General features: G+C 48.9%; 3 protein-coding genes across 19 annotated transcripts in view; 1 reads left to right on the top strand and 2 right to left on the bottom strand.

Moving 5' to 3' along the window:
• The window catches only part of EWSR1 (EWS RNA binding protein 1), a 32,123-nt gene extending 19,712 nt beyond the window's left edge, over positions 1-12,411 (bottom strand). For 3 of the 5 annotated variants that reach the window (XM_050806808.1, XM_050806807.1, XM_050806809.1), the window contains exons 1-5: positions 12,076-12,402; positions 8,266-8,302; positions 8,087-8,138; positions 6,671-6,794; positions 2,337-2,523 (exon numbers count right to left, since the gene is read on the bottom strand). In XM_050806808.1, coding sequence (XP_050662765.1) covers positions 2,337-2,523; positions 6,671-6,794; positions 8,087-8,138; positions 8,266-8,302; positions 12,076-12,088 — 413 coding nt within the window. In that variant the 5' untranslated portion in view covers positions 12,089-12,402. Of the gene's footprint in view, positions 1-2,336; positions 2,524-6,239; positions 6,258-6,670; positions 6,795-8,086; positions 8,139-8,265; positions 8,303-12,075 lie in introns of all 5 variants that reach the window. The other 2 variants (XM_050806806.1, XM_050806805.1) reach the window with 1 other exon arrangement.
• A 31-nt stretch (positions 12,412-12,442) lies between these two features.
• Positions 12,443-20,223, top strand: RHBDD3 (rhomboid domain containing 3). 9 transcript variants are annotated; one of them, XM_050806823.1, is made up of 9 exons: positions 12,443-12,677; positions 12,847-12,999; positions 13,599-13,793; positions 14,030-14,179; positions 14,745-14,934; positions 16,096-16,479; positions 19,237-19,399; positions 19,485-19,772; positions 19,862-20,223. In XM_050806823.1, exons 4-9 carry the CDS (start codon positions 14,030-14,032, stop codon positions 20,037-20,039), a joined length of 1,353 nt encoding a protein of 450 aa, XP_050662780.1. In that variant the 5' UTR covers positions 12,443-12,677; positions 12,847-12,999; positions 13,599-13,793; the 3' UTR covers positions 20,040-20,223. The 9 variants fall into 9 exon arrangements, with proteins under 9 accessions (XP_050662780.1, XP_050662781.1, XP_050662782.1 ...); XM_050806824.1 differs by having other exon boundaries at positions 19,632-19,772; XM_050806825.1 differs by lacking the exon at positions 14,030-14,179.
• A 276-nt stretch (positions 20,224-20,499) lies between these two features.
• The window catches only part of EMID1 (EMI domain containing 1), a 53,767-nt gene continuing 50,024 nt past the window's right edge, over positions 20,500-24,242 (bottom strand). For 3 of the 5 annotated variants that reach the window (XM_050806822.1, XM_050806820.1, XM_050806821.1), the window contains exon 16: positions 20,500-21,290. In XM_050806822.1, coding sequence (XP_050662779.1) covers positions 21,163-21,290 — 128 coding nt within the window. In that variant the 3' untranslated portion in view covers positions 20,500-21,162. The remainder of the gene's footprint in view (positions 21,291-24,242) is intronic. The other 2 variants (XR_007729267.1, XR_007729268.1) reach the window with 2 other exon arrangements.

The following is a 24,242-nucleotide window of genomic DNA, read 5'->3' on the forward strand; positions in this document are numbered from 1 at the left end:
CAAAAAACCAACCAAACCAACCAACCAACCAGAAAAAATCATTTACTAAACGGAGCTGCATAAATTAATCTAACTCGGCTCCAAGTCTCCATAATGGAAACACCAGAGTAAGGCAAAGAGACCCCTCCCAACTCCCTGCTCGGATGAACCTGGAAGTATGTATCCCTGTTAAATGATGAAAATTAATCTCAATTCCAAGGAAAACTCCAGGGGTTTCTATTACCTCTTGGCCCTAACAGTTTACATCACAGCTGCAGCAGACTGAGTTAGAGCTATTAGTATTTTAAGCAAAGCCCAAAGAATCAACAGGCAGGCCAGGCCAGGTGCTGTGGCTCACACCTATAATCCCAGCACTTTGGGAGGCCAAGGCAGGCAGATTACTTGAGGTCAGGAGTTCGAGACCAGCATGGCCAACATAGTGAAACCTTGCCTCTACTAATACAAAAATTAGGCGGGTATGGTGGTGCATGACTATAGTCCCAGCTACTCGGGAAGCTGAGGCAGGAGAATAGCTTGAACCTGGGAGGTGGGTGCACTCGCCACTGCACTCCAGCCTGGACAACAGAGCTAGACCCCATCTCAAAAAAACCAACCAACCAACCAACAAAAAAACCCAGGAAAACCAGAGAGGGTGTGAAGTACTAACTTTTCCCAAGCTGAAATAGGTCCCTTATCAAACCCCAATTCATACATAAAACCCTCCAGATATGGCTTGGATATACTGTTGCATCAGAGCATCAAATGGGACTTCATATGTCTGATGACACTCCGAAATGAGGCCCTTCCAGGAATGAGCCACTAAGTTTAATTTAGCTACCGCAAAGGCTGCCTACCAAGTATAAATTATCAAGTGGCTCTGATTACTCACTATGCATTTTAAAAGTAATTTCACGAGTGTTTGTCAGAGCTAATTTCTTACCCCTAGAGCAGGTAAGTCTAGGTTAGAAGTTGATTTCTTGTTTATTCCCCAAAATGTCTTCTTTCTAACCAGAATTCAATGTACCTTCAAGACTGTATACAGAAGCCACCTAAGTGACTGTCTGAAGCAAAGACCTAAAATCTTTTGTTAAGTAACAGTTTACCTGCTAACCAGTCATGGGGTATGAGCTCTGTGCATCCTACAGCAGGGTACCCAGTTAAGAATTTTTATTTGCCTATATTTAGATTATTAAGCCTCTACATAATGTAGAGAAAATCACGTCAACTGCTTAAGCTGAGGCAGTGATGTTTTATTTCTCAAATATGGGTATGTTCTTTCCAGACAATTAGGTCATACGACCATTTCTTGGCTCACGTGATGCACCCCTTCCCCTCCTGCCCGTGTGAACTACCATGTTTTTCCCAAAGAGAAAGCGGTTATCCATTTACAAGGTCAATGAAACCAAAAATAAAAGCATCAAAAGTACAATTCTATCAGTCATGCTGCTTTGAGTGAAAACACACTCTTTAAAACAATAGCCTTCTCCTACCCAAAAAGGTCATTGTGAAACCAGAGAACCTATTCAGTGCCATTCCTCATGCTGGCCCTTGGATGGCACCATTTCACCTTTTTTTTAGATGGAGTCTTGCTCTGTCGCCCAGGCTGGAGTACAATGGCGCCATCTTGGCTCACTGCAACCTCTATCTCCCAGGTTACAGTGCTTCTCCTGCTCAGCCTCCCCAGTAGCTGGGATTACAGGCATGCGCCTCTACACCCAGCTAATTTTTCTGGTTTTTCTTGAGACGGAGTCTTGCTATGTCGCCTAGGCTGGAGTGCAGTGGAGCAATCTTGGCTCACCGTAAGCTCCGCCTCCCGGGTTCATGACATTCTCCTGCCTCAGCCTCCCAAGTAGCTGGGACTACAGGCGCCCGCCACCATGCCTGGCTAATTTTTTGTATTTTTTAGTACAGACAGGGTTTCACCGTGTTAGCCAGGATGGTCTCGATCTCCTGACCTCGTGAACCCCCTGCCTCGGCCTCCCAAAGTTCTGGGATTACGGGCGTGAGCCACCGTGCCCAGCCAATTTTTTTGTATTTTTAGTAGAGACGGGGTTTCACCATGTTGGCCAGGATGGTTTTGAACTACTGATCTCATATGATCCACCCGCCTTGGCCTCCCAAAGAGATGGGATTATAGGCATGAGCCACTGTGCCCAGCCAATTTCACTGTTAAATGCAGAATATTTCTGTGGTATGTTCTATCACATCAGTTACTATAATGTAACAACAGTGAACATCTGAGAGTATGTGAAAGCAACCATTAATAAGGAACTGATCCACAGATTCCTTTAAGTGTATGTAGTTGGTTTCTTTCTCTCCAACATGAGACTGACGCATTAAGGGGACCGTGGCCTTACCTTGTAGGTGCAGTGGCTGCTGGCTGCTGCCCATAGGCTGGATAAGCAGGCTGAGTGCCATATGCAGACTGAGCTGCATAGGAGGCCTGGGTGGTGGTGACTGTAGCAGTGGTGGTATCATAAGCACCAGTGCCATACCCCTGGACAGGCTGGCTGTATGCCTGGGGGGCAGTTGGAGTAGTATAACCTAGAACAAAGGAGAGCTGCATCAGATTTCAGGCCCCCTCAAAGATCTGCCTACACACTCATTATCACAACAATTTGTAAACCACTTACTTTTAAACCATCATGATATTGAATCCCTTTAAATATTCCCCCTTCAGCAATAGTAGCAACAAACTACTATTTAAAGCGTAAGTTCTCTGAATATACCTAGTTTTTGGTAAAGCAACCGTTTCATTTGCTCTAAAACCACACCTAAGAGAAATGGCATGTCATGCTACAGAAAGCAGGGTTCCTTCTGACCCCTCTTGAACGCTGTGAATAGGAGACAAGTCTGTTTTTGCCAAGTCTGTACTAATTTTGCTAGCAGGTCTTCTTAACAAGTTTCTGAACAAACTTACACGCCCCAAAATGCCCTCAAGCAGGAAAAAAATATCCCAGAAAAAAAGGTAAAAGGCAAATGACATAGCATTTTAAAATAATTACAAAATAATGATCCAGGTACTAGTTCTAATACTAAAATACCTGTAATTTGGGTAGTAATTAATCACTTTCTTTTAGTTCCAAGCACTACATCACGTGAAGAACAAGCTCAATTACTTAAGCACATGAATAATAAAGATAAACTATAAATTATAGTTGCTTAACACAGGTTAAACATTTTTGGTTAATTATTTCAAATTAAACTTCGATACTGCTCCAAACATTTAAAAGGTAATATTTTCACATCATAAAGCAGATTCCTGCCTGGTTATCAAGTTACTCAGCTCCATTCCTCTCTTACTTACCTACCACAAGCAAAAGGCCTTTTCCTGCTCAGCAATATTGGAGGTAAACCCTAGAGTCCCTCTTTCCCTTCAGTACTTCACTAACCAGGTGTCAGAAAAGACCTGCTCTCACAGGTATGCTGCAAAGCAAGATGCACTCTCTCCCTAGCTCCTGCCTCTACCAGACCAGGCAGGATCCATGCCTTTCCCTTTGGGACCTGGGCGTGGAGCATGACCAAAACCACAAAAGTCTGTAGCTCCTAACTAGAGTCCCTTTTATTGTAAGAAGTGTTACAACCATTCCCGGTGCTGGGCTCTTCTTCCTCAAGGTCAATGGGTACAATTAAGCCATGCAATAAGAAGTTTGGTTTACACTTTGGGATGCTGAGGTGGGAGGACTGCTTGAGTTCAGCAGTTAAGATACCATCCTGGGCAATACAGTGAGACCTTGCCTCTTCAAAAAATAAACAAACTTAGCTGGGCATGGTGGCATGAGCCTTTAGTCACAGCTACTTGGGAGGCTGAGGTGGGTGGACCGCTTGAGGCTGGGAGGTCAAGGCTGCAGTAAGACAAGATCCAGCCTAGGCAACAGAAAGAGACCCTAACTTAAAAAAAACAAAGCTTTGGTCTAGGCGCTGGCATTTATATCCATCAGAGAAAAAAAAGTCTAAATCTCACTGAAGAAAAAGTTTCTGTATTTAAAATAAATCCTGAATCAAGACTGCCCATTTTAGTTAAGATTTAGGGCCTTGAAGTGTCCTCACATACCAGCCAAAAACAAGTATCAGTTTCCTTTTGTAAAATCACCTTTTGTAGCACAGAGTATAATAATACTCTTTTCTTCTCTACCTCAAATATTAAAAGGAAATTCTGAAATCATACACAGAGATAGTAATTTCCTTGTCAAAATTGCTGGGTTAAAATGTATATGAAAGCATACATAGTTTCTTTCAGAAAACAGGAAGCCCCAAGCAAAAAAAGTTTTTGAGTTAGCATGTTGTTCATCTGAACTGCTTAAGTTTTTTGCAGAGTCCTAAGGTCAACCACATAAGGCATTCATTTATTTAAATTTAATTATAATCTAATACCATCTACCCTACCGTTCATACACCGATTACTCCCCACTACATGACAGAACACCTATAAGATTTACAGGGAGGGCAATTAAAAAAACAAAAAACTAAAAGTGATCAGGGCAATAACTCATGTCATAAAACTACGCAGCAACAGTTAGGGCCTTGTCATGCTAAGGATTACAACAATAGACACTGGGTTAATAAATAATCTTTTAATTAATCTGTAGTACCCACAAAAGCAGCCAAGCAAAATGAACAAAAATCAACAGAGCAAAATGATTTAATGACCAAAAAAAAGACCAGTGGCAAAAAAAGAAAACACACCTACTATGTGCTGACAACTCGAAGGAAAAAGGTGGTAAGAAGTATTACACAAACCGACCAAAATTTTTGTTCAATGTAAAAATTAAAAGTTTTTAAGAATTCCATTGTATTGACGTTATATAGCCCCTTTCTTCTGATGTTTAATTTTTAAAAATCCTAGAACAGTGTATTTTTATCTATTCCCTCCAATGATTATCCAGTAACTTTTATGTTCAAAGGCAGCATGAGGTAAGGAAAAATGCAGCTTGTGTGCTTGAAATCACTCACTACCGATTAGACTCCTGCTTAGTTTTGTTCACACAGTTTCCTTATCAGGCTTAATTTTGGTGTTTTTATACCCCAAAAATTCTTGGGAAGATTAAGGGAGATAAGGCCACCCCATAAACTGTGAATTCTATACAAACATTATTAAGTGCAATCTCCAGCTCATCAAAGCTACTAGTCTCTATACTAGAGTGACCTGTACTTTTCAGGCCCACAGTCATGATGGGGCTTTTTCAACCAATGACAATGGGATACATGGCTCTAGAGAACCATTAATTGGCCTGTAAATCACTCCGTCTCATCCCTGTAAAATGATCTAAGGATTCCAAAGGTTAGATCTAGGCCACATTAATTTTCACATCATACTTGTTTTAAAAAATGTAATAGCTTTAATACATGAAGTCTATCTCACAATTTCAAAATTCTATGCTAAAAAATCCAAACTGCATAAATTAGTTCCAGCTCTTCCCACAGCTGCAATGAACACCACTACAAAGTTTAGATAAACATTTCCCATCCTATTCAAGAAACGCCCTAGACGGGTTAGGAATTACTTCCCATCAAAATCAGGACACTGGTACTCAATGAGATAAATTACAGACAAGTTTTTCCCCTTAACTGGACTATATATGTTTGAAAATAAGAGCTCTGATATCTTTAAGACTTTATTAAACAGTCCTTTGTAATAGCAATAATAAAAGGGGCGGGGATAGAGAGCCTGAAACATTATACAGCACTGAACACAAAAAAATTATCATAGATTTTTCATGTATCCCACCCAACCTCAGCATCAGAATACCATTTCTTCTAATTCTTAGAATAGTTTATTTTTTCGTTTCTTGGAACAATGTTATATATATTCAAGACATATCATGGATTAAAATAATTCATAACACTTAAAACAGAAAATAAAATGTGTCTGGACTGGAAACCAACCAATAGACAAACATGATACATGCAGGGTGGCAGTCTGCTCCTCTACATAAATCTCATCATGCAATCTATTCTTCAGGGAACAGGGGAAAATCAGCTGGGGAGAAATCATCTGAAATACCTTTGGGAAGGTAAATAACTATTATTAAGGCTTGAAACAAAGTAATATTAAATAAGAAAACCTTTCCCAAAATCATATAAAGAATAGGACATGGATCTGCAAATGGCACCTGAAGCAGTTTTTCATTAGCACCTTACTGTGTGTGATGTTAGAAAGTTTGGGTGTTAAACAAATGAAAACACCTAAAGGATTAACATTACAGGGTTAGACAAGATGGAAAGCATTTCCCATGCAAGAATGAGCAGGATAGTCAAACCTGTACTGGTCCCTTCTACTGTGGAAAGCACAAAACAAAAAGTAGAGGGTACACTATCAGATGAAGCAAACATGTGAAAACCAGTTTGATTTTTAAGCAGCTCAATTTAAGAAGGCTCATTCTTACTCAGTATTAGCATTAGCGAAATCTTTTAAATAGTCTCCATTTCGTCGTGAGATTATTCAATACACTGTATAAAACAGTTAAAAGTTCTTTTCTCTCTTGGAATTTATCCCACCCACATTCTATTGGAAATCTCTCAAGACTATAAGAGTAGGAAAGAAAAAGAAAAAATACCTCTTCCTAAGAATAAAGGATTCCCCAGATGCCAAGGTATGGACCAGAATATACATCCAAAAGCATGACTAATAAACTTCTTAGCCAATGCCCTAGCCAAAACGACCCAAATACCTCTCCAAGGCAGGCCTTACCAGTGGGAGGCTGTCCATAAGAAGTTGCATAGGCGGTCTGCCCATAGGTTGCAGTGGTCTGAGCCTGGGTATAGCTGACATCAGTGGGCTGTCCATAGGTTCCATAGCTTTGTTGCCCATATGCCTGCTCCAAAAAAATGATTGCAAGAACTTCATATATCAACTTTTGTATTTTAGCAATAAAAGGGATTGCTAAGTTTCTAAATTGGAGAACCAAAGTCAAAAACATTCCTTTCTAGAAGAGAAAAAAAAAAAAAAGACAAATAATCACAGTATCATGAGTTATCCCTTATCTAACTCACTCATATTATGGTAAAGTTAGCTATAAAAAAAGCTCATTAGATAAGTAGGCAATGTCATTCACAGCTTCTCAGAGGGGGAAAAAAAGATAATCAGGCAAAACCTCAGTTAACTATACACGAGATTAACAAGACAGTCTCAAGGGAAGAGCAATAAGGGCACAGGTGTATTAACTGCCAGCACTTAGCGTAGCACAGTTTTAGTGATTGGAAACAAAAGGTAGGAAGACAAATGAACAAAGAGAAAGCAATGAAGAGGGCTAAAATCTGTCAGAAAAAATTGAAAACCAGATTTTCAGCCTGACAAAAGACTTTAAAACTACTACACCACTTCAAAGAAAATGAACCAGAACGCTGTATGTCCTCTTATGGTGGGCACATCAGGAGTAGTCTTTTGAACTTAGACATCAATAATACTTAAAATCAGGCAAGGAATAAGCTGTTCTTTCAGATATTAGCATGATTATTCTCTAGGTTTGTTTAAATGACCAGTCAAGTAAGATCTGCCAGAGACATCACATTCTGCCTGTCCTAGAACATGTTTCCAAGGCAGTTATTAGTATCCATTTTATGGTATGGATCATTTCAGAATCCAACATCATCTTGAGAACACTAGAAGGCTAATTTCTAGAATCTGTTGGCCCAGGCTTTTTAAGACTCTTCACTGGAAATCAGGAGCTCCTTGGCTAGGTCACCAGTTTTTAGAGCTAATCCCACCACTTACTGTACGACCACTGGCAAGTTACTTGATATCTATGCACTGCAATGTTCTCCTCTGCAGAATGGTCATATCATCCTTGTCCTTTGCAGAACTGCTATGATGAATAAATTCACTAAATTTAAACATAATGAAGAAGGACCAAGCATGGAACAGGGCACCTAACTTGAGAAATCATACTAAAAAGTTATAGAGAGCCAATTATCAGCCTCTGAATGGTTTCATTTATGATGGCAGAATGGAGTCCTTCACACTCCCACTGTGAAAGCTTGAAATGCCTGGGTATTTTACCATCACACACACATTACTCATTTGTTTCACTGGATAACTGAAAGATAACTAGATAATTTACTGATTTTACTTAGAGGTGCAGCTACATATAATTATCTTAAAGATTACCTGGGTGGTCTGTGCATATCCTTGAGTGGGCTGGGCGGTGTAAGCACTGTAGCTGCAAAAGAATTAAATGCAACAACTTGAATAGAGAACATTCAAATACCACCTCTACAATTATAGAAGGCTCCATACTCAAAAAATATTAATCACAGACAAAATGCGGTTATAGAAGACTGACTTACCCCTGCTGCGCTGCAGCTTGGCTATAGGTACTGTAATCTAGAGGAAAACGAGGAGAAAAAATAGTGTAGTTAGCAGAAACAAGAGAAAAAAGGGCGAAAGAATTCACGTGGCAGAAAGAATTATTTAAACTGTAGGGGAACCTGCCAACACAGGTCCAAATGAGTCCCCCTTATCTCTCAAAACCTAATAGAAAAAAAAGTCTAAGCCAGTTAAACTCAACATTTGATTATGGGACTAGCTAATGAGGTCAAGATCAGCTGATGTGGCAGGTATACTTTGCATGTTCTCATGACCACAAAACCCATCCCAATTCCGACTGTCATTTGAAACACAGATGATCATCAATATCTCAGACTTACAACAGGATCGGAAGTTTTTTCCCTCATATAAAACGGAGGCATGCAACAACAATACAAAGTTTAACACTAGACTGGTTAGGTTAGAATCTACCTCTTCTCAAAAATTAGTTTTCACTCCCCTCCCTTTAGCAAGTTAGACAAACCACCATTCCCTAGCTCAATGACAGTGAAACAGAATGGCAGAAAAGAGGGCAGTCACCACACTCCAGTGTTTTAAAGGGTTTGCTGTGTCAGAACTACATTTGTGCAGCAACTTAAAAGCTAGATATATTATAAATCCTGGTAAAGCAAAACTAAGGCAGAATCCTGAAGACAGGCAAAGAAAAAAAAGCATTTAACCTTTCTGGGAAAAATTTGGCAACACCATTGTCTCTCATACAACTCAAAATGATTTCGACTTTAAAAAGTAAACCTCCCTATAATTTTCCTTTTCCTATGAAATTCACAGCATGCATCCAAAGGTACCAAAAACTCTGGTCCACTGAGGTGTCTACAAGTAGTAAAAACAAAAAGAAAATAAGTTTTTAGAGCACTACTGCATTGAAGTTAGGTAAGTTTAGTTTTTTTAAAGGCAGTTAATTATTTTTGAAAATTCTGCCCAATTCTTTCTTCTCCACAAGAATACATATCTTGTTCTGTCTGAAGACAGTTACTGCCATTAGGACGGAAAAAAAGGGGTCCTTTATTTTCCAATCAGAAAGTAGTCCCTTATCCAAAATCAACAATTGACAGCTCTTTATTGCATCTACTTCACGCAATCCAAAGCCAGCCTCACAATCCCTCGGGCGGCCTGAGAGAGCTTTGCTGAATCCATCTCTTCACGTTGGCTTATCTGTCTACCCCTCTATACGTTAGTGGACTACTTTCCTTCCTTTGTACACACTCGTAACTCAAAACCCTGAATCACCAAGAGGATCAAATCAACTGCCCAAAGGCTACCTATAATGAAAAAATAATTTGTTCATGGCAATCTTAAAGGCATTTTCAATAGCACTACAAGTCATACTCTCTGTGACATTAAAACTAAATGCAAATCATTTCTTCCACGTGGCATATACAAAATATACACAGCAATGAATCATTCAATATCAAATATTTTAATCCACGTTTTGTTAAGGGCTTTGAGAAATGATTCTAAATCACCGACATGTAAGTACAGTTTGCAAGACGACTTTTACACAATAGCAGTTATGTAAAACATAAAACTGGCAAAGCTGATATGGAACAACTAATGACCTCTTAACAGTGAGAAACCAAAGGATTCGGCCCTATACTAACTGGTGGGCTATGGAAGGTAGCAAATTTGTTTCATGAACTTACGTTTATCTTCCTAGAGCACACAAACATCACTGGACCTCAAACAAGCTATTAGGTTGGTGCAAAAGTAATTGCGGTTTTTGTCATTAAAATGGCAAAACTACAATTACTTTTGCACCAACCTAATACAATTACAAACTGGTCAGATTATTCAGCAACCGTGTTTGTTTTTAACCCCCAAAAGTGAGCCAAAGACTTCACTAAAAATCACTTCACTGTGATTGAGGGGTGGGGGTTCTAGACTGCAGCGAGTCTTTTCTACATGAGATACACACGAGGAGAGAAAACCTCTATTAATATTAACCCAAGGCAATGCTTTAACACTTTATAGCAGTCACTATGGAAGTTGCTTCACACTACCTGAGTTGAAGTCAGCATGGGACAAATTTGTGGAATGGTTATGCAGGAAGGTCAGAAAGGCTCAAAAGCTTAACAGGTCTAGCCTAACTTCTGTATTTTACAGGAAAGGAAACTAAGGCCCAGATTACTTATGTGACTCTCTGAAGGCCCCCCAGCCAGGCCTAATGTGTTTACTTTGTGTCAACAGAAACCACAACTGTAATTCTAATACAGTACAAGCACATGGTAGTTACTAGTGAACAAGGTTTGAACAAAGTTGACTGAAAAAAAGACATGTCCGGCCATGCAAAAATGTCAACGCACACGTTTTGCCTTTTCAGGCTTTTGCAGAGGAGAAGAGGATGGATAGGACACCTAGGAAACCACTTTCCACCAGGTGGTTTAGCTGTGGTATTTCAGAGTCCTCTCTTCTACAAGCCTTCTTTGGTATCCCAGCAAGAACACCCAACACTTACCTGTTTACTGACCACACAGATGGGGTGAATTCTTAAACTGTCCTTAAGTTGCTGGATTCTGGACTCTAAAAACTCTGGAGGGTCCAGAGCTTTTCCCGTCTTCCCTCTCATCTTCTCCCACTGTCTCTAAGGCCTGGAATCAGGTGGCCTGAGAATACCCCCAGAGGCAAAAATGCTCCACCCTGCCAATTTCCGCGGGTTAGTGTACCCACAGCTTGCGAACTGCAGGTGGTGGCTAGGCGACACTCTTAAATGCTCCTTCCATCAATGACCACTCTACTCCCATTTTGGAGTTCCCATCCGGGGCTTGCTTTCAAGTGCCTTTAAGATCGCCTCTACTGGCCTCTTTTCCCTCACCTCTGTCGACCTACGAAATCAACAGGCCTGCCGGCCTAAGGCAGGCGAATAAACGTGCGAGACCACTGCTGAAATATAATTCAAATGCAGGCTCGGCCTTTTGTTCCTCCTAGGTCAGAGAGGCCAGAAATACCTTCCTGGTAGCATTTCTCGTCTCTCGATCCAGGCTGGTCTTATTATACAACGGATGTCCCTCGGCGTTTGCAGAGAAAGGGCCCTGGGAAGCCATTTAATTGGTTTTGGGGGAGGGGAGGGCGTGAATTAATAAATAACGATAAAAATAGAGAAACCCAAAAAAGTGGCAAACTGGGGGCCCTGGAGGAGGGAAGCACATTCTGTCTAAAGCCCAGGAGGGCAGAAGTTCGGCTTGGGGCTGGAAGACGCCGAGGGGGCAGTTCGGCAGCGCCAGACGCCCCAGCCGACTGGGCCTTAAAGACGACGGGGCTCCCGCTCATAGGCCGGCACCCCTCGGCCCACAAATCCACGGTATCTTTCTTTGCTTTTTTCCCTGGTTTCTCAGGAAACCCTGAAAACGCGGAGGGAGGCCTCACAGGGATAGCAGCCTGCGGCCTCCGCGGCGGTTTCACAGTGACCGGCTCGAGGCCTGGCCAAATCCTCCGCTTCACGCAGGGCCTCGAAGGCCGCAGGCCCCGCCCACGTGGCGGGAGGCCCGGAGCGCAGGGCGCGAGGACCGCCACACAATGGAGGCCAAAGCGGGCCCCGCGCGCCACCGCCGCAGCGAGCCCCCTGCGCGCCGCGGGCGCCGGAAGATTCCAGAACCGGCCCGCCCGGTGGGGGGAGGGGAGAGGAACGCGGATCCCCGAGCTCGTCGGGTCGCGGCGGGTGCCTCAAACCCCTCTCGGCAACTCCACTCAGTCTTCCCAGCCAAACCCAGAGAGAACGACCCCCAGTTTGGGCGTTCCGGCTACCGCCAGCGCGACCGCAGTTCCACCATACTCACCCGTGGACGCCATTTTCTCTCCTTCCTCCTCGTTCTCTCAACGTCCGTCTCCCTCTCGCTTTCCCTCTAGGCGCCGCACTGCGCAGGCGCAAATCCCGCAACCCCGGGCGCGACCATCAGGCCAGGCCACGGGGGTGGGGTCAGGAGGGATGAACCACCGCTTTCTCGTTCTTCGCGTGCGCAACCCTTGTCCCAATCCTCTCTAAAGAGCGCCCGACGTGACACTCGGGCCAAAATAGCACCTAAGGGGCCAGAGCGCCGGTGAGCGGGTCTCAGTGTGAAACCGGAGAGGCTCTCTTCACGAGGCTAGGTTGTTTGGAATGGTTCCGTCCGCTGGCTCTAGGGACCGTCGCTGAAGAGTCTGCCCTGCAGGCAGACGGAGATCGGCGGGAGGGCTGGGGGAAGGGACCCGGACTAGAACAACTGCTGACTAATCCGCGGGCCGCGGGGAATGGGTGGCGCGCCAGCCGGTCGGCCGGGGTCACGCGGCCGGGTGTGCGCGGAATGGATTCAGGGTTCCCCGATCTCGCCCGGGAGCTAGAGTCCCGACTCCCAGCCCGGGTCCCCGACCGGCTTTTCGGGGTTGCTGGGCGCGCTCTGCAGTGAGTACCCGGGACGCGTGGCCCGGGCCAGCGGGGAAGGGCCCCGAGGCCGGTCGGCTAGGTGGGAGGCCTCGAACGCCGTTTCTGGCCCCGAGACCCCGTCCCCGGTAACGGTCGAGGTGGAGCACGCCCTTTAATCATCCCTCATCCAATACCCTTGTTTCTACAGAAGGGGAAACTGAGGTCCAAGGAAATTGAGTATCTTTGCAAAGTCCCCAGCTGAGTTCGAACCAGACAGATCCTGGGACCCCCTACTCTATCCGCCACCCGGAAGAATCTTCGTCCTTGTCTTTCCATTCTGCCCTCCCGGCTTCCCAGTAAGGTAGGCAGGGCCTGGTGGTGCACTGCCCGTTTCATAGATTGAAGAAAGTGAGGTCGAGGGGGCTCAAGTCCCAGTTCCGAGTGTCCACGGGCAAGCCTTTCACCCTTGCTAAGGAGCCCCGAGCTGGGGAATGGTTGTGAGGTGAGGATACAGGAGGAGGTTTACGGTGGGTGTCTTGGCCCCAAACCCTGCCTCCAGGCAAGGCTGGCCCTGCCCACCTCTCTGGACCTCTAACCCCAGCCCCCTAGCTGGATACCCGGGTCTACGAAGGGCAGGGTTCACCTTCAAATCCCTCAGCAGGACCAGGAGTCAAGCTAGTGTCCTTTTTTCAGTGAACATATATAAAGCACTGGTTGTGTGCTGCGAATACCCTGGGAAAGGTGGGGTTTGATCAGAGGAGCCATGAGCTCAGACCACCTGCCTAGGGAGACAGACTGGTCAAGCTGTGCTCCTAAGGATAAGATCCCTGATGTTGGGGGGCCAGAGGAGGGGAAGGGATATTTGAGCTGGGCTTCCAAGAGTAAAATAGGAGTTTGCCTGCTGGCGAAATGGAGGGAAGGACAATGCAGGCTGAGGAGCTTTCCACATTTTTCCTGCAGGAAACTGGTAGCTGTGGAGAACGCGCTTGGCAGGGGAGCAAATTAGGCAGCCTTCTTGTCTCTCTGGGATCCTGCTTCCTGCCCTGAATCAGCTCAGTGGGAGTCCTGGGACAGAGAGGCTTGACCAGGGACCTACAGGCCCTGGAGGACAGGCTGGATGCAAGAGGAGAGCACAGGGAAGAAGGCCTTGCTTTGGTGAGCAGGGAAAGGCCATGTTTGAGGGCCAAAGCTGGGACCAGCTAGGCTGGAGCAGCCACCTCCATATTGAGGCCTTCTCGATGGGCCAGTTGGTGGCTACCAACGCCCGCCATGATTAGTGGGGATTGCTATGATTTATGGAGCAAGAGTTGTGGGCCAGGGCCTACCTTAGCCTATTCCTTTTTATTTCATCATCCTCTGAGGAAAGGAATTTCTGAATTCCCATTTTACAGATGAGAAGGGAGAGGTTCATCTGTAAAATGAGGCTCATCTGTAAAAAGATGAGGTTGGAAACTTGCCTTGGGACACGGAGCAGAAAGAGGTGGAGCCCATACTGGAGCCTTCCTGTGGAAAGGGGAGCTACGGCCAGAGGGGCTGTGCCAGTAAGGATGCAGGAGGAGGCTTATGGTGGATGGGCTCACCCTCAAAGGGGATGTCTCAGTCCCAGGTCTCTTAGTGTGGCTCAAGGTGTGGGACTCCTGCCCTTCTGCCCCACCCTTCCCCGGTCTGCTTGCCCATTGGCTGGCCCCACTCCAGGGTCAAGGGCAACTGAAACCATCTGGAGCATTAAGGCTGGAGGGTAGGGGAGGAAGGAGGGAGGTAGTAGCCTGAGGGAAGGGGGAGGACAGAAGCGGGCTAGAGATGGCCCTGAATTCGCCCAGGGGGGTGAGGGGCTGAACCCCTCTTTTTGGGAGTTTAGGGCCCATCAGGACTCAGGAGTCTCTATGCCTGTCCCCTGCCAGTCCTTAAACAGAGGTGAGTGGAATGGCAAGATGGCTTATGAGTGCATGGGTTAGGGTCTGAGCTCCACTATGGCCGAGCTGCTGGGCCTGCCTCTCCAGCCTGTTTCCACCTCTGTAAAATAGGGCTGTTGATAAGGTGCTTGAGAGGGTATTGGTGAGACAAAACCTCCAATAACGACTTGTTATTGTTTTCTTTTACCCCCAGCGCACAGCCCTAGGACCACCCTTGACCATCCTCAACCAAGCTATGCATGCCAGGGGCTCCCATGGCCCACTGTCCCCGGCGCTGCCTCTCGCCTCCTCAGTCCTGATGCTGCTGATGAGCAGCCTGTGGCTGGTGGGGGCCGGCCCCAGCCTGGTCCTGGCCCCGGAGCTGTTGCTGGACCCCTGGCAGGGTGAGGGCCAGCCACGTGGACCTTGGAGGAAGCAGGAGACTTGCTGTAGGGCCTGGGCCCAGTTGGCAGGAGCAGCACAAGGCCTCCAGGGGTCAAGCAGGGATGGGGCCCAGTGTCCCGGGGGAAGCGTGGCCTTAGGACCATGCTCAGTACATCCACAGCCAAGAAGGGAGGCAGAGGATTTGGCAGGGTGGGCTGGAACCTGTGGGTAGGAGTGCTTTTCTCATGGTTTCCCGGTCTGGCAGCTTTTCCTTGAAATAAGAACTAAGGCTGAGCGCAGTGGCTGACGTCTGTAATCCCAACACTTTGGGAGGCTGAGGCAGGTGGATCACTTGAGGTCAGGAGTTCGAGACCAGCCTGACCAACATGGTGAAACCCTGTCTCTACTAAAAATACAAAAATTAGTTGGGCGTGGTGGCACGTGCCTGTAATCTCAGCTGCTCGGGAGGCTGAGGCAGGAGAATCACTTGAACCTGGGAGGTGGAGGTTGCAGTGAGTTGAAGTTGTGCCACTGCACTCTGGCCTGAGTGATAGACTGAGACTTTGTCTCAAAAAAAAAGAGAAAACAACTAAGACTTTCAGCTAAGCATGAGGATGGAGGAGGAGGTGTTGGGGGTTCGAGGAGGGACCTTAGCTGAGCACCTGTTTCCCAATCATAACAACTCCAGTTTGTATTTGAGGACCCCCAATGATGCTCAGAGAGGTTAAGTGATTTGACCAGGGTTACACAGCTTGAGGGAATGGGGTAGCTCCAGGATTGAAGCAGGCCATCTCATGCTCTCAGCCAGGTATGATTTAGTAAATACAGAAGCAGGCCATCTCATGCTCTCAGCCAGGTATGATTTAGTAAATACAGAAGCAGAGTACCTTCATGGTGTCTGGGACATAGTGAGTGCTCAGTTGCAGGTTGTCAGTGCAAAGACTGAGTGGCAGGTGCGGTGTGTTCTGTCTAATACCACAGAGGCATAGCCACAGTGTTTGGAAGTCCTTGGTCCCGTCCACCAATGATGAAGGGCTGACTGTGGGCAGACTGGCTCCTGGGGAGGGGAGGTGGGCTCAGCAGGTGGCCCTGGTGTAGGGTAACCTTCAACCTAGCACACCTGGGACAGCCTTGGATGTTGGGGCCACTAACCTGGCACATAAGCCCCTTCTCTCTCCCAGTGCACCGGCTGCTGACCCATGTCCTGGGCCACACGGCCCTGCCGGGCCTGCTCCTGAGCCTGCTGCTCCTGCCCACTCTGGGCTGGCAGCAGGAGTGCCACCTGGGCACGTTGAGATTCCTGCATGCCTCAGCTCTGCTCGCCCTGGCTTCTGGGCTGCTGGCAGTACTGCTGGCAGGCCTTGGGGTGTCCGGTGCAGCCGGCAGCTGTGGATACATGCCTGTCCACCTGGCCATGCTGGCTGGGGAGGTACACCACCCTAAACGGCCCCGTGGGGCACTGCCACCATGGCTGCCACCGTGGCTGCTGCTTGTCCTGACCCCACTGCTCAGCTCTGAGCCACCCTTCCTGCAGCTCCTTTGTGGCCTCCTTGCTGGCCTGGCCTGTATCCTTTGCCTGAGCCCAGGGCCCGTGGGGATGTGTGGGTTCTGTGGGTGGGTGCCTAGGAAGGAAGTGGCACAAAGGGGTGAAGTCCCAAGCAATACCAAGGAGCCGTGCACACACATTCCAGGAGCTTCTCCAAGTCTTCCTCTGGGACATGCTCTGGGCTGGGACCTGGGGGGGTCATGGCCTGGTGGAGGTGCCAATTACAATGTAAAGGGCTCCGTGGGCTCCCTGTAATATCAATGCCATTCTTCACAGAAATAGAAAAAATAATCCTAAAATTTATATGGAACCACAAAAGGCCCTGAATAGCCAAACCACTCTGAGCAAAAAAATAAAAGTTTAAAAAATTAAAAGCCTGGCCAGGTGCAGTGGCTCACGCCTGTAACCCCAGATCTTTGGGAGGCCAGGCGAGCAGATCACTTGAGGTCAGGAGTTTGAGACCAGCATGGTGAAGCCCCATCTCTACTAAAAATTAAAAACTTAGGCCAGGCACAGTGGCTTACGCCTGTAATCCCAACACTGGGAGGCCAAGGTGGGCGGATCACAAGGTCAGGAGTTCGAGACTAGCCTGGCCAACGTGGTGAAACCCCATCTCTACTAAAAATACAAAAATTAGCTGGGCGTGGTGGCGTGCGCCTGTAATCCCAGCTACTTAGGAGACTGAGGCAGGAGAATTGCTTGAACCTGGGAGGCAGCAGCTGCAATGAGTCGAGATCATGCCACTGCACTCCAGCCTGGGCGACAGGGCGAGACCCCAGTCTCAAAGAAAACCCCAAAAAACAAAAATTAGCTGGGCGTGGTGGCAGGCGCCTGTAGTCCCAGTTACTTGGGAGACTGAGGCAGGAGAATTGCTTGAATCCAGGAGGCAGAGCCTGCAGTGAGCCAAGATAGTGCTGCTGCACTCCAGCCTGGGCGAGACAGCAAGACTCCCTCTCAAAAAAAACAAAAGCCTAAGTGAATGGAAAGATCTCATGTTCATGGATTGCAATACTTAATATTGTTAAAATGTTAATGCTACCCAGTTGATTTATAGATCCCACACAATTCTTATCAAAATCTCAGTTGTCTTTTTTTGTTGTTGCAGAAATTAGCAAGCTGGTCCTAAAATTAATATGGAAATGTAAGAACCCAGAATACCTCAGATAATCTTGAAAAAGAAAAGCAAACCTGGAAGACTTACACTTTTCAATTTCAAAACTTAAAACTACAAAAGTGGCCGGGCGCAGTGACTCACGCCTATAATCCCAGCACTTTGGGAGGCCAAGACAGATCACTTGAGGTCAGGAGTTCAAGACCAGCCTGGCCAACATGGTGAAACCTCATCTCTACTAAAAATACAAAAATTAGCAAGGCGTGGTGGTGCATGCCTGTAATCCCAGCTGTTCAGGAGGCTGAGGCAGGAGAATTACTGGAACCTGGGAGACAGAGGTTGCAGTGAGCTGAGACTGCACCACTGCACTCCAGCCTGGGCAACAGAGTAAGACTCTGTCTCCAAAAAGAAAAAAAAAAACCGTACAGAATTATAATAATCAAGATATTGTGGTACTGGCATCAGGACAGACATACAGATCAATGGACTAGAATTGACGATCTAGAAATAAACTGTTACATTTACTGTATAGTCAATTTATTTTGACAACAGTGCCAAGTTGATTCAATGAGGAAAAGAATATTCTTTTTAATGGTGCTAGAGGTTGGGTGAAGTGGCTCACGCCTGTAATCCTAGCACTTTGGGAGGCTGAGGTGAGCTGATTTCTTGAAACCAGCAGTTCGAGACCAGCCTGGCCAACATGGTGAAACCCTGTCTCTACTAAGAATACAAAATAATTAGCCAGGTGTGATGGCACGTGCCTGTCGGGAAGCTGAGGCAGGAGAATTCCTTGAACCTCGGAGGTGGAGGTTGCAGTGAGCTGAGATTTCACCACTGCACGTCAGCCTGGGTGACAGAGCGAGACTGTCTCAAAAATAAATAGTGCCACAGTGCTATTTATTGGGTGTTCTGCTTCTGAGAGAGAGAGATTTTTTTTTTTTTTTTTTAATTTTTTAGAGACAGGGTCTCATTTTGTCACCCAAGCTGGAGTGTGGCGACGCCGTCATAGCTCACTACAGCCTCAAACTCCTGGGCTCGAGCGATCCTCTCGCCTCAGCCACCTCAGTAGCTGAGACCACGTCCAGCTAATTTTAAAATTTTTTTGTAGAGAAAGGGTCTATGTTGCCCAGGCTGGTCGTGAACTCCTGGCCTCAAGTGATCCTCCCGTCTCAGCCTCCCAAAGTGGTGGGATTATATAGCTGTAAGCCACTTCGTCCAGCCCTAAGATGATTCATACCTATCGGGGAAAACAGTGCCACTGGAGAGAACAGGCTGGCCCCTGTCCTCTGGATTGGGGACAGGAGTTATCCAGGCCTGTCTGAAGGCAAGAGCAGGTGTGTCTATGGGACTTCTTCCAGGAAGGGTGGACCTTGAGTTACAGACCTGAAAAGGTGCATAGGGTTCTGGGAACAGAGGGGGTCAGGGGTGAGCCCAGGCTTTGGGGTAAGGCATACCTGGCTCTGGCTGAGTAGTTTCAGGCAGATCCCTCTTCCTTTCTGAGCCTCTCCTGCTGACCAGGGTGACGCTATTCCATGCTGGGCCACAGTGAGGAGATGGGAGGGAATGGTGGCCAGCACACTTGGCATGGGGCCTGGCCTGTGGCGTGGGCCCACCCCTGGCTGCTTTTGGTTTTCCTTGACTGGCCGCCCTGCCCTGGGCAGACAGACGCAGCTGGGGCCTTCCGGTGGCTGGAACCCTCAGAGCGACGGCTGCAGGCGCTGCAGGAGGGCGTTTTGTGCGGGACCTTGGCGGGGTGCTGGCCCCTGAGGCTCCTTCCCACCCCGGGCAGCCTGGTGGAGCTGCCTGTCACCCATCCTGCCGGAGTGAGGTGAGGGTGATGGGGGGGATGCCAGCCCAGGTGGGCACTGTGGCAGGGCTGGCAGTCAGGCCCTCTTCTGTTCCCACTCCCCTAGGCCTCCCATCCCTGGACCGCCTTATGTAGCCTCCCCTGACCTCTGGTCCCACCGTGAAGGCTCAGCCCTGTCCCCACCAGGCCTGAGGCCTGTGCAGCCCACCTGGGAGGGCTCCTCAGAGGCCAGCCTGGACTGGGCTGGGGCCAGCTTCTCCCCAGGGACTCCGATGTGGGCGGCCTTGGATGAGCAGATGCTGCAGGAGGGCATCCAGGCCTCACTTCTTGACGGGCCAGCCCAGGGGCCCCAGAGTGCACCATGGCTGTCCAAGTCCTCTGTCTCCTCTCTGCGGTAAGGTGGAGTGGGCAGAGGGGGGGGTCCCCTCGTGTAGGGGCCGATGTGGCCCTGACACTCCCCACTTGTCCTCCCACCCCCCACAGGCTGCAGCAGCTGGAGCGCATGGGCTTCCCCACGGAGCAGGCGGTGGTGGCACTGGCAGCCACAGGCCGCGTGGAGGGTGCCGTGTCACTGCTGGTTGGAGGACAAGTGGGCACTGAGACCCTGGTGACCCAGGGAAAGGGTGGGCCTGCCCACTCCGAGGGTCCTGGGCCTCCCTAGCCCAGGCAGAGAGTGAGGCACAGGCAGGCCCTTGGGTACTAAGGGCTGGGCTGCATGTGGGTAGCCTGAGCTCCTGCTCTGTCTATTGAGGACCACAGTGGGGAGCAGGGGCACCTCTGGAGGCAGGAGAGGCCAGCATGCTGCCCTAGTATGTGTTTAGAATAAAAACCAGTTTGTTTTTCAACCTGGACCTCCTTGGAGGCAGCAGTTGTGTTTGACTCTTCTGTGTTGGCATCAGGGGGATGAATGAATGAGCGAGCACCAAACGAATGACCAGTTGTGGGAGAGCTGTTCCCTGATGTCCGGAGACACAGGCTTCCTGGCCCTGCACCATGTAGCCTGTACCTCCAGGAGGCTCTGTCCTCCAACACAGAGCATTCTTCACCACCCATTTCCAGCTCTCCTCCCATCGTATTCTCATTCCTAGCTGCCCCCATCTAACCACACACTCAGACCAGGCTGCGGGGAATCAGGTAGGGGCCTTTATTGGCCAGCACACATCTACCTCCTGGCATCTGTCACAAGCATTTGTGGGAGCAGGCAGCCCCTTCTCCATGTCCCCATCCCCAACCTGAGATGTGGGAGGGCCTGGGGGCTCAGAGGGGAGAAATGAGGCAAGAAGCCCCTGGTGATCCAGTCAGAGGATTGGGCAGCTTGACCTCGGGGTGGGGAACCCAGCACTGGACAACAAGGAGGGAGGGGCACAGGAGGGCTCCCCGAGGTTTGGTTGGGGAGGAGAGGGAGGAGGACTGCTCCCTGCCCTGTCATCCCTGCATGTGCTAAGCCCCAACTCCTGAGCCCTCCTGTGTCCCTCAGTGCCTTTGGGCCTGGATACTCAGACAGCAGATGAGACGAAGCCTTGTACCTCTACCCCTCCTTGAAGGCCTGCCTCCCCCCACTTCACAGAGGGAAACTGAGGCCCAAGCCTCTCCTCTCAACCCCTGCTCAGCCTCAGACATGTGTATGGTGCCAGGACTGAGACCTGCTTACCCCTAAGGCCTAGATGGCAGAAGGGACCCTGAGGATATTAATAAATATGGACGGGCGGTCCCTGGAGGCAGCTGGCCGAGTCCAGGTAGGAGGGGAAGCCTGGCCTTGTCTGCCCCAAGGGCCGCCACCGCCCTCAGCCTCTTTCGTCCCGGCTCCTGGGGGCCACGGTCCGGTAGTTGGCTGCATGTCCGCCCCTCTTGCCCCGAAGGAGGCTGGGGGTGCCTGTGCCGGCAGGGCCTGCCCCAGACCCCATCTCTGGTTCTGCCGGAGGGAAGGAGAAGGAGAGAGGCCACATCAGGGGGGTTCATGTGAGGTACCCACCTCCCCTTGGCCCTCTAGGGGGTGGCAGAACTGGGCACCCTCTGCCAGGTATAATCCACCCTAGTATCTGGCTGCAGAGCTGTGGGAAAGGGGGTCTACAGATAGGGGTCTGTCAGGACTTACCAGCCCCCCCAACCCAAGGAGAGCACTCAGCGCTTCTGTTTGATTCCTGCTTTGTCAAGTGGGGTTAACCACACCCGCCGCCTTTAGGAAGTGTTTAGCATGCCGTGAATGCTTCACGTAAAGGCTGCTTCTTGATTCATTTTGGGGTGGAGGTGTGCCCTGAATCATCCCTATGTGGTAGCTGGGTAAACTGAGGCTAGGGAACAGACTTGGGCTAGGCCACCAGTTGGGGGGAAGGGCTTAGGAGGCCAGGCTCTGCCACTGACCTACTGTGCAGTCTTGGGTGAGCTGGACCTCTATCAGGGTCTCAGTCGTCTCATTGCTAAAACAGGGCAGTTCCGGACGGAACCGGAAAACTACTCATCTTTCAAAACCAAGGGTAGGAGCTATCTCCTCCAGGAAGCCTTCTGTGACTATCATCTCAGCCCTTCCCGAAGTAAAATGAGCAGGCCAGGCAGGTCAGAATAGGCTGTTTTTCTAGGGGGAGATGGACACTCAGGGAGGAGAGGGCCATGGGGGAGGACTCGGCTAAGCCTCCATAGGACAGATACTTGGGTTCTGGTGAACACCAGGTTCCCATTGAGGGCACTGCTAGGGAGTGGGCTATCCCCTCGTAATCATGACTGTGCCCTGACCCTGTGTGGCCCAGCCACCCGTACACCTCTGGGTTGAGATGAGGGCTCTTGGAGCAGACAGACATATGTGGTCACTGAAAGGGACATTCCATGCCTTAACTCAAGGAGCATGGGAGGGGAGCGGCACAGAGCACTGGCCCCAGTGCCAGCTAGGATCATGTACTGGTCCTACTCTGCCAGTTATGTGGCCTTGGGCAAGTCGCAGAACCTCTGAGTGTCATCTGGAGCTTAGGGATAAATAGTCCCGTTTTTACACCCTTGTGATACATGTGTTTACCATGACCAGGACTGGAAAGTGGTTTTCACAGGAAATGCTGGATTATTATGGTTACTAGGTTGGTGTCGCTTCCACCCAGGTCTCCTGCAGGTCTGGTCCCTGTGAGTTTGTCACAATCAAATTTGGGGCCCTGGATGAGTGGCAGAGTCAGCAAACTTTTGCTGGTGAAGCCCAAAGGGCCAGCATGTTAGAGGAGAGACCTGGGGTGGACCCCTAGCCTGACCATTCCCATTCCTGTGACCCTGAAGCAGTCACAAGAGCCTCCGAGCCTCTGTTTCTTCATCTGTAAAATGGCCATGGCATCGCTCACCTAGCAGGCTTACTACTCTAAGAGACTGGAGATGATCCATCCAGCCCAGGTGGGCCAGACACGTGGCAGCTGATACTATTATAATTATTGATTATAACCTAAACAGGAACCCCATCTGGGTCTTCAGTAGCACCTGATGTGTATGTTGGGCCAATGGGGAGGGTCGCATCTCCCACTCCTCCGACCTGTCCCTTCAAGCCCCGACCCAAGCTGGCTCGAGGGGCCACTGGCAGTGGGTGTGGGACTTTTGAGGTGCCTGGCACTTTTCTCCCTGGGCTGTCAAAGACAGAGCTGGCCGAAGGCAGGGACAGATCCAGAGCCATGGTGGCCCAAATGTGTCCCTTCTGGCTCCTGCCCCAATCCTCAGAGAGAAGGTGGGGACACCTAAAAAGGTTCTGAGAGCCTGAGATTTGGTCCTTGGCCCCTCTCTGTAAGAGGGGAGGAGGTCTGGGAGCTAGGCACTGAAGTTTCTAGAAGTTAGAGAAGCATGCGGCACTGTGGGAGGAGCTTTGGAAGCAGACTCCACACCCTTCCCAGCCTCTGGGCCTCTGCACAGGCAGGACTCTCTCAAGGCTGCCCTGCCCACTTCCCCACCTGGCACACTCATTGGGATCTTCCAGGACCCAACACAGAGTCCACTCTTCCAAGAAGCCTTCTCTAACCCCTAGGGACAAGTGACTGTTCCTCACCCACATCCTTCCGTGCTCCCCTACCCCATATCTCTGTAGATACGATTCCCTGCCACTCATGGCCAGCTCCCCAAGGCCGGCACCTATCTATACTCCAGAGTGCCAGTGCCCAACCAGGCCTGGCTTTCAATGAGTGTTCTCTACGGTTTTGCTGGATGAAGGAGGCTGGGCTCTAACCTTAACTCTCCTTCCTGCTTGGGACCTAAGTTTCTCAGTCTTTTTGTTTTTGAGCAAGAAGGGTCAGCCTTTGGCAAAGAGGATATTGGGGAAACAATCTGAGGTTTTCTTTTCTTTTCTTTTTTTTGAGACGGAGTCTCGCTCTGTCTCCCAGACTGGAATACAGTGGTGCGATCTTGGCTCACTGCAACCTCCGTCTCCCGGATTCAGGTGATTCTCCTGCCTCAGCCTCCCGAGTAGCTAGGATTACGGGCGCCCACCACCATGCCTGACTAATTTTTAGTAGAGATAGGGTTTCGCCATGTTGCCTAGGCTGGTCTCGAACTCCTGACCTCAGGTGATCCGTACGCCTCAGCCTCCCAAAGTGCTAGGATTACAAGCGTGAGCCACTGCGCCCAGCCTCTCAGTCTTTAAAATAGATGCGAGGTTGGACATGATGTGGAGGCCTCTGTGCACTGTTGTGAGATGGGCTGTGAGATGGTGTGGCAGGGCAGGTGAGGAACAGAGCTCAGACCGTCAGGCAGCCAATCCCTTCCTTTCTTCAGGGCCAGCCACAGGCTCCAGTTTCATGAGGAAAGACCTCAGCTTCATTCCCAGGAGCCAGACGCAAGGCGGGGTACCACCCACTGGTGTCTAACCAACTCCTGTGCTACCCCATCCTGCCTTCTAGGACCTTCTCGA

This window comes from Macaca thibetana, chromosome 10 (genome assembly GCF_024542745.1).
Source record: "Macaca thibetana thibetana isolate TM-01 chromosome 10, ASM2454274v1, whole genome shotgun sequence".
Lineage (NCBI taxonomy): Eukaryota > Metazoa > Chordata > Mammalia > Primates > Cercopithecidae > Macaca > Macaca thibetana.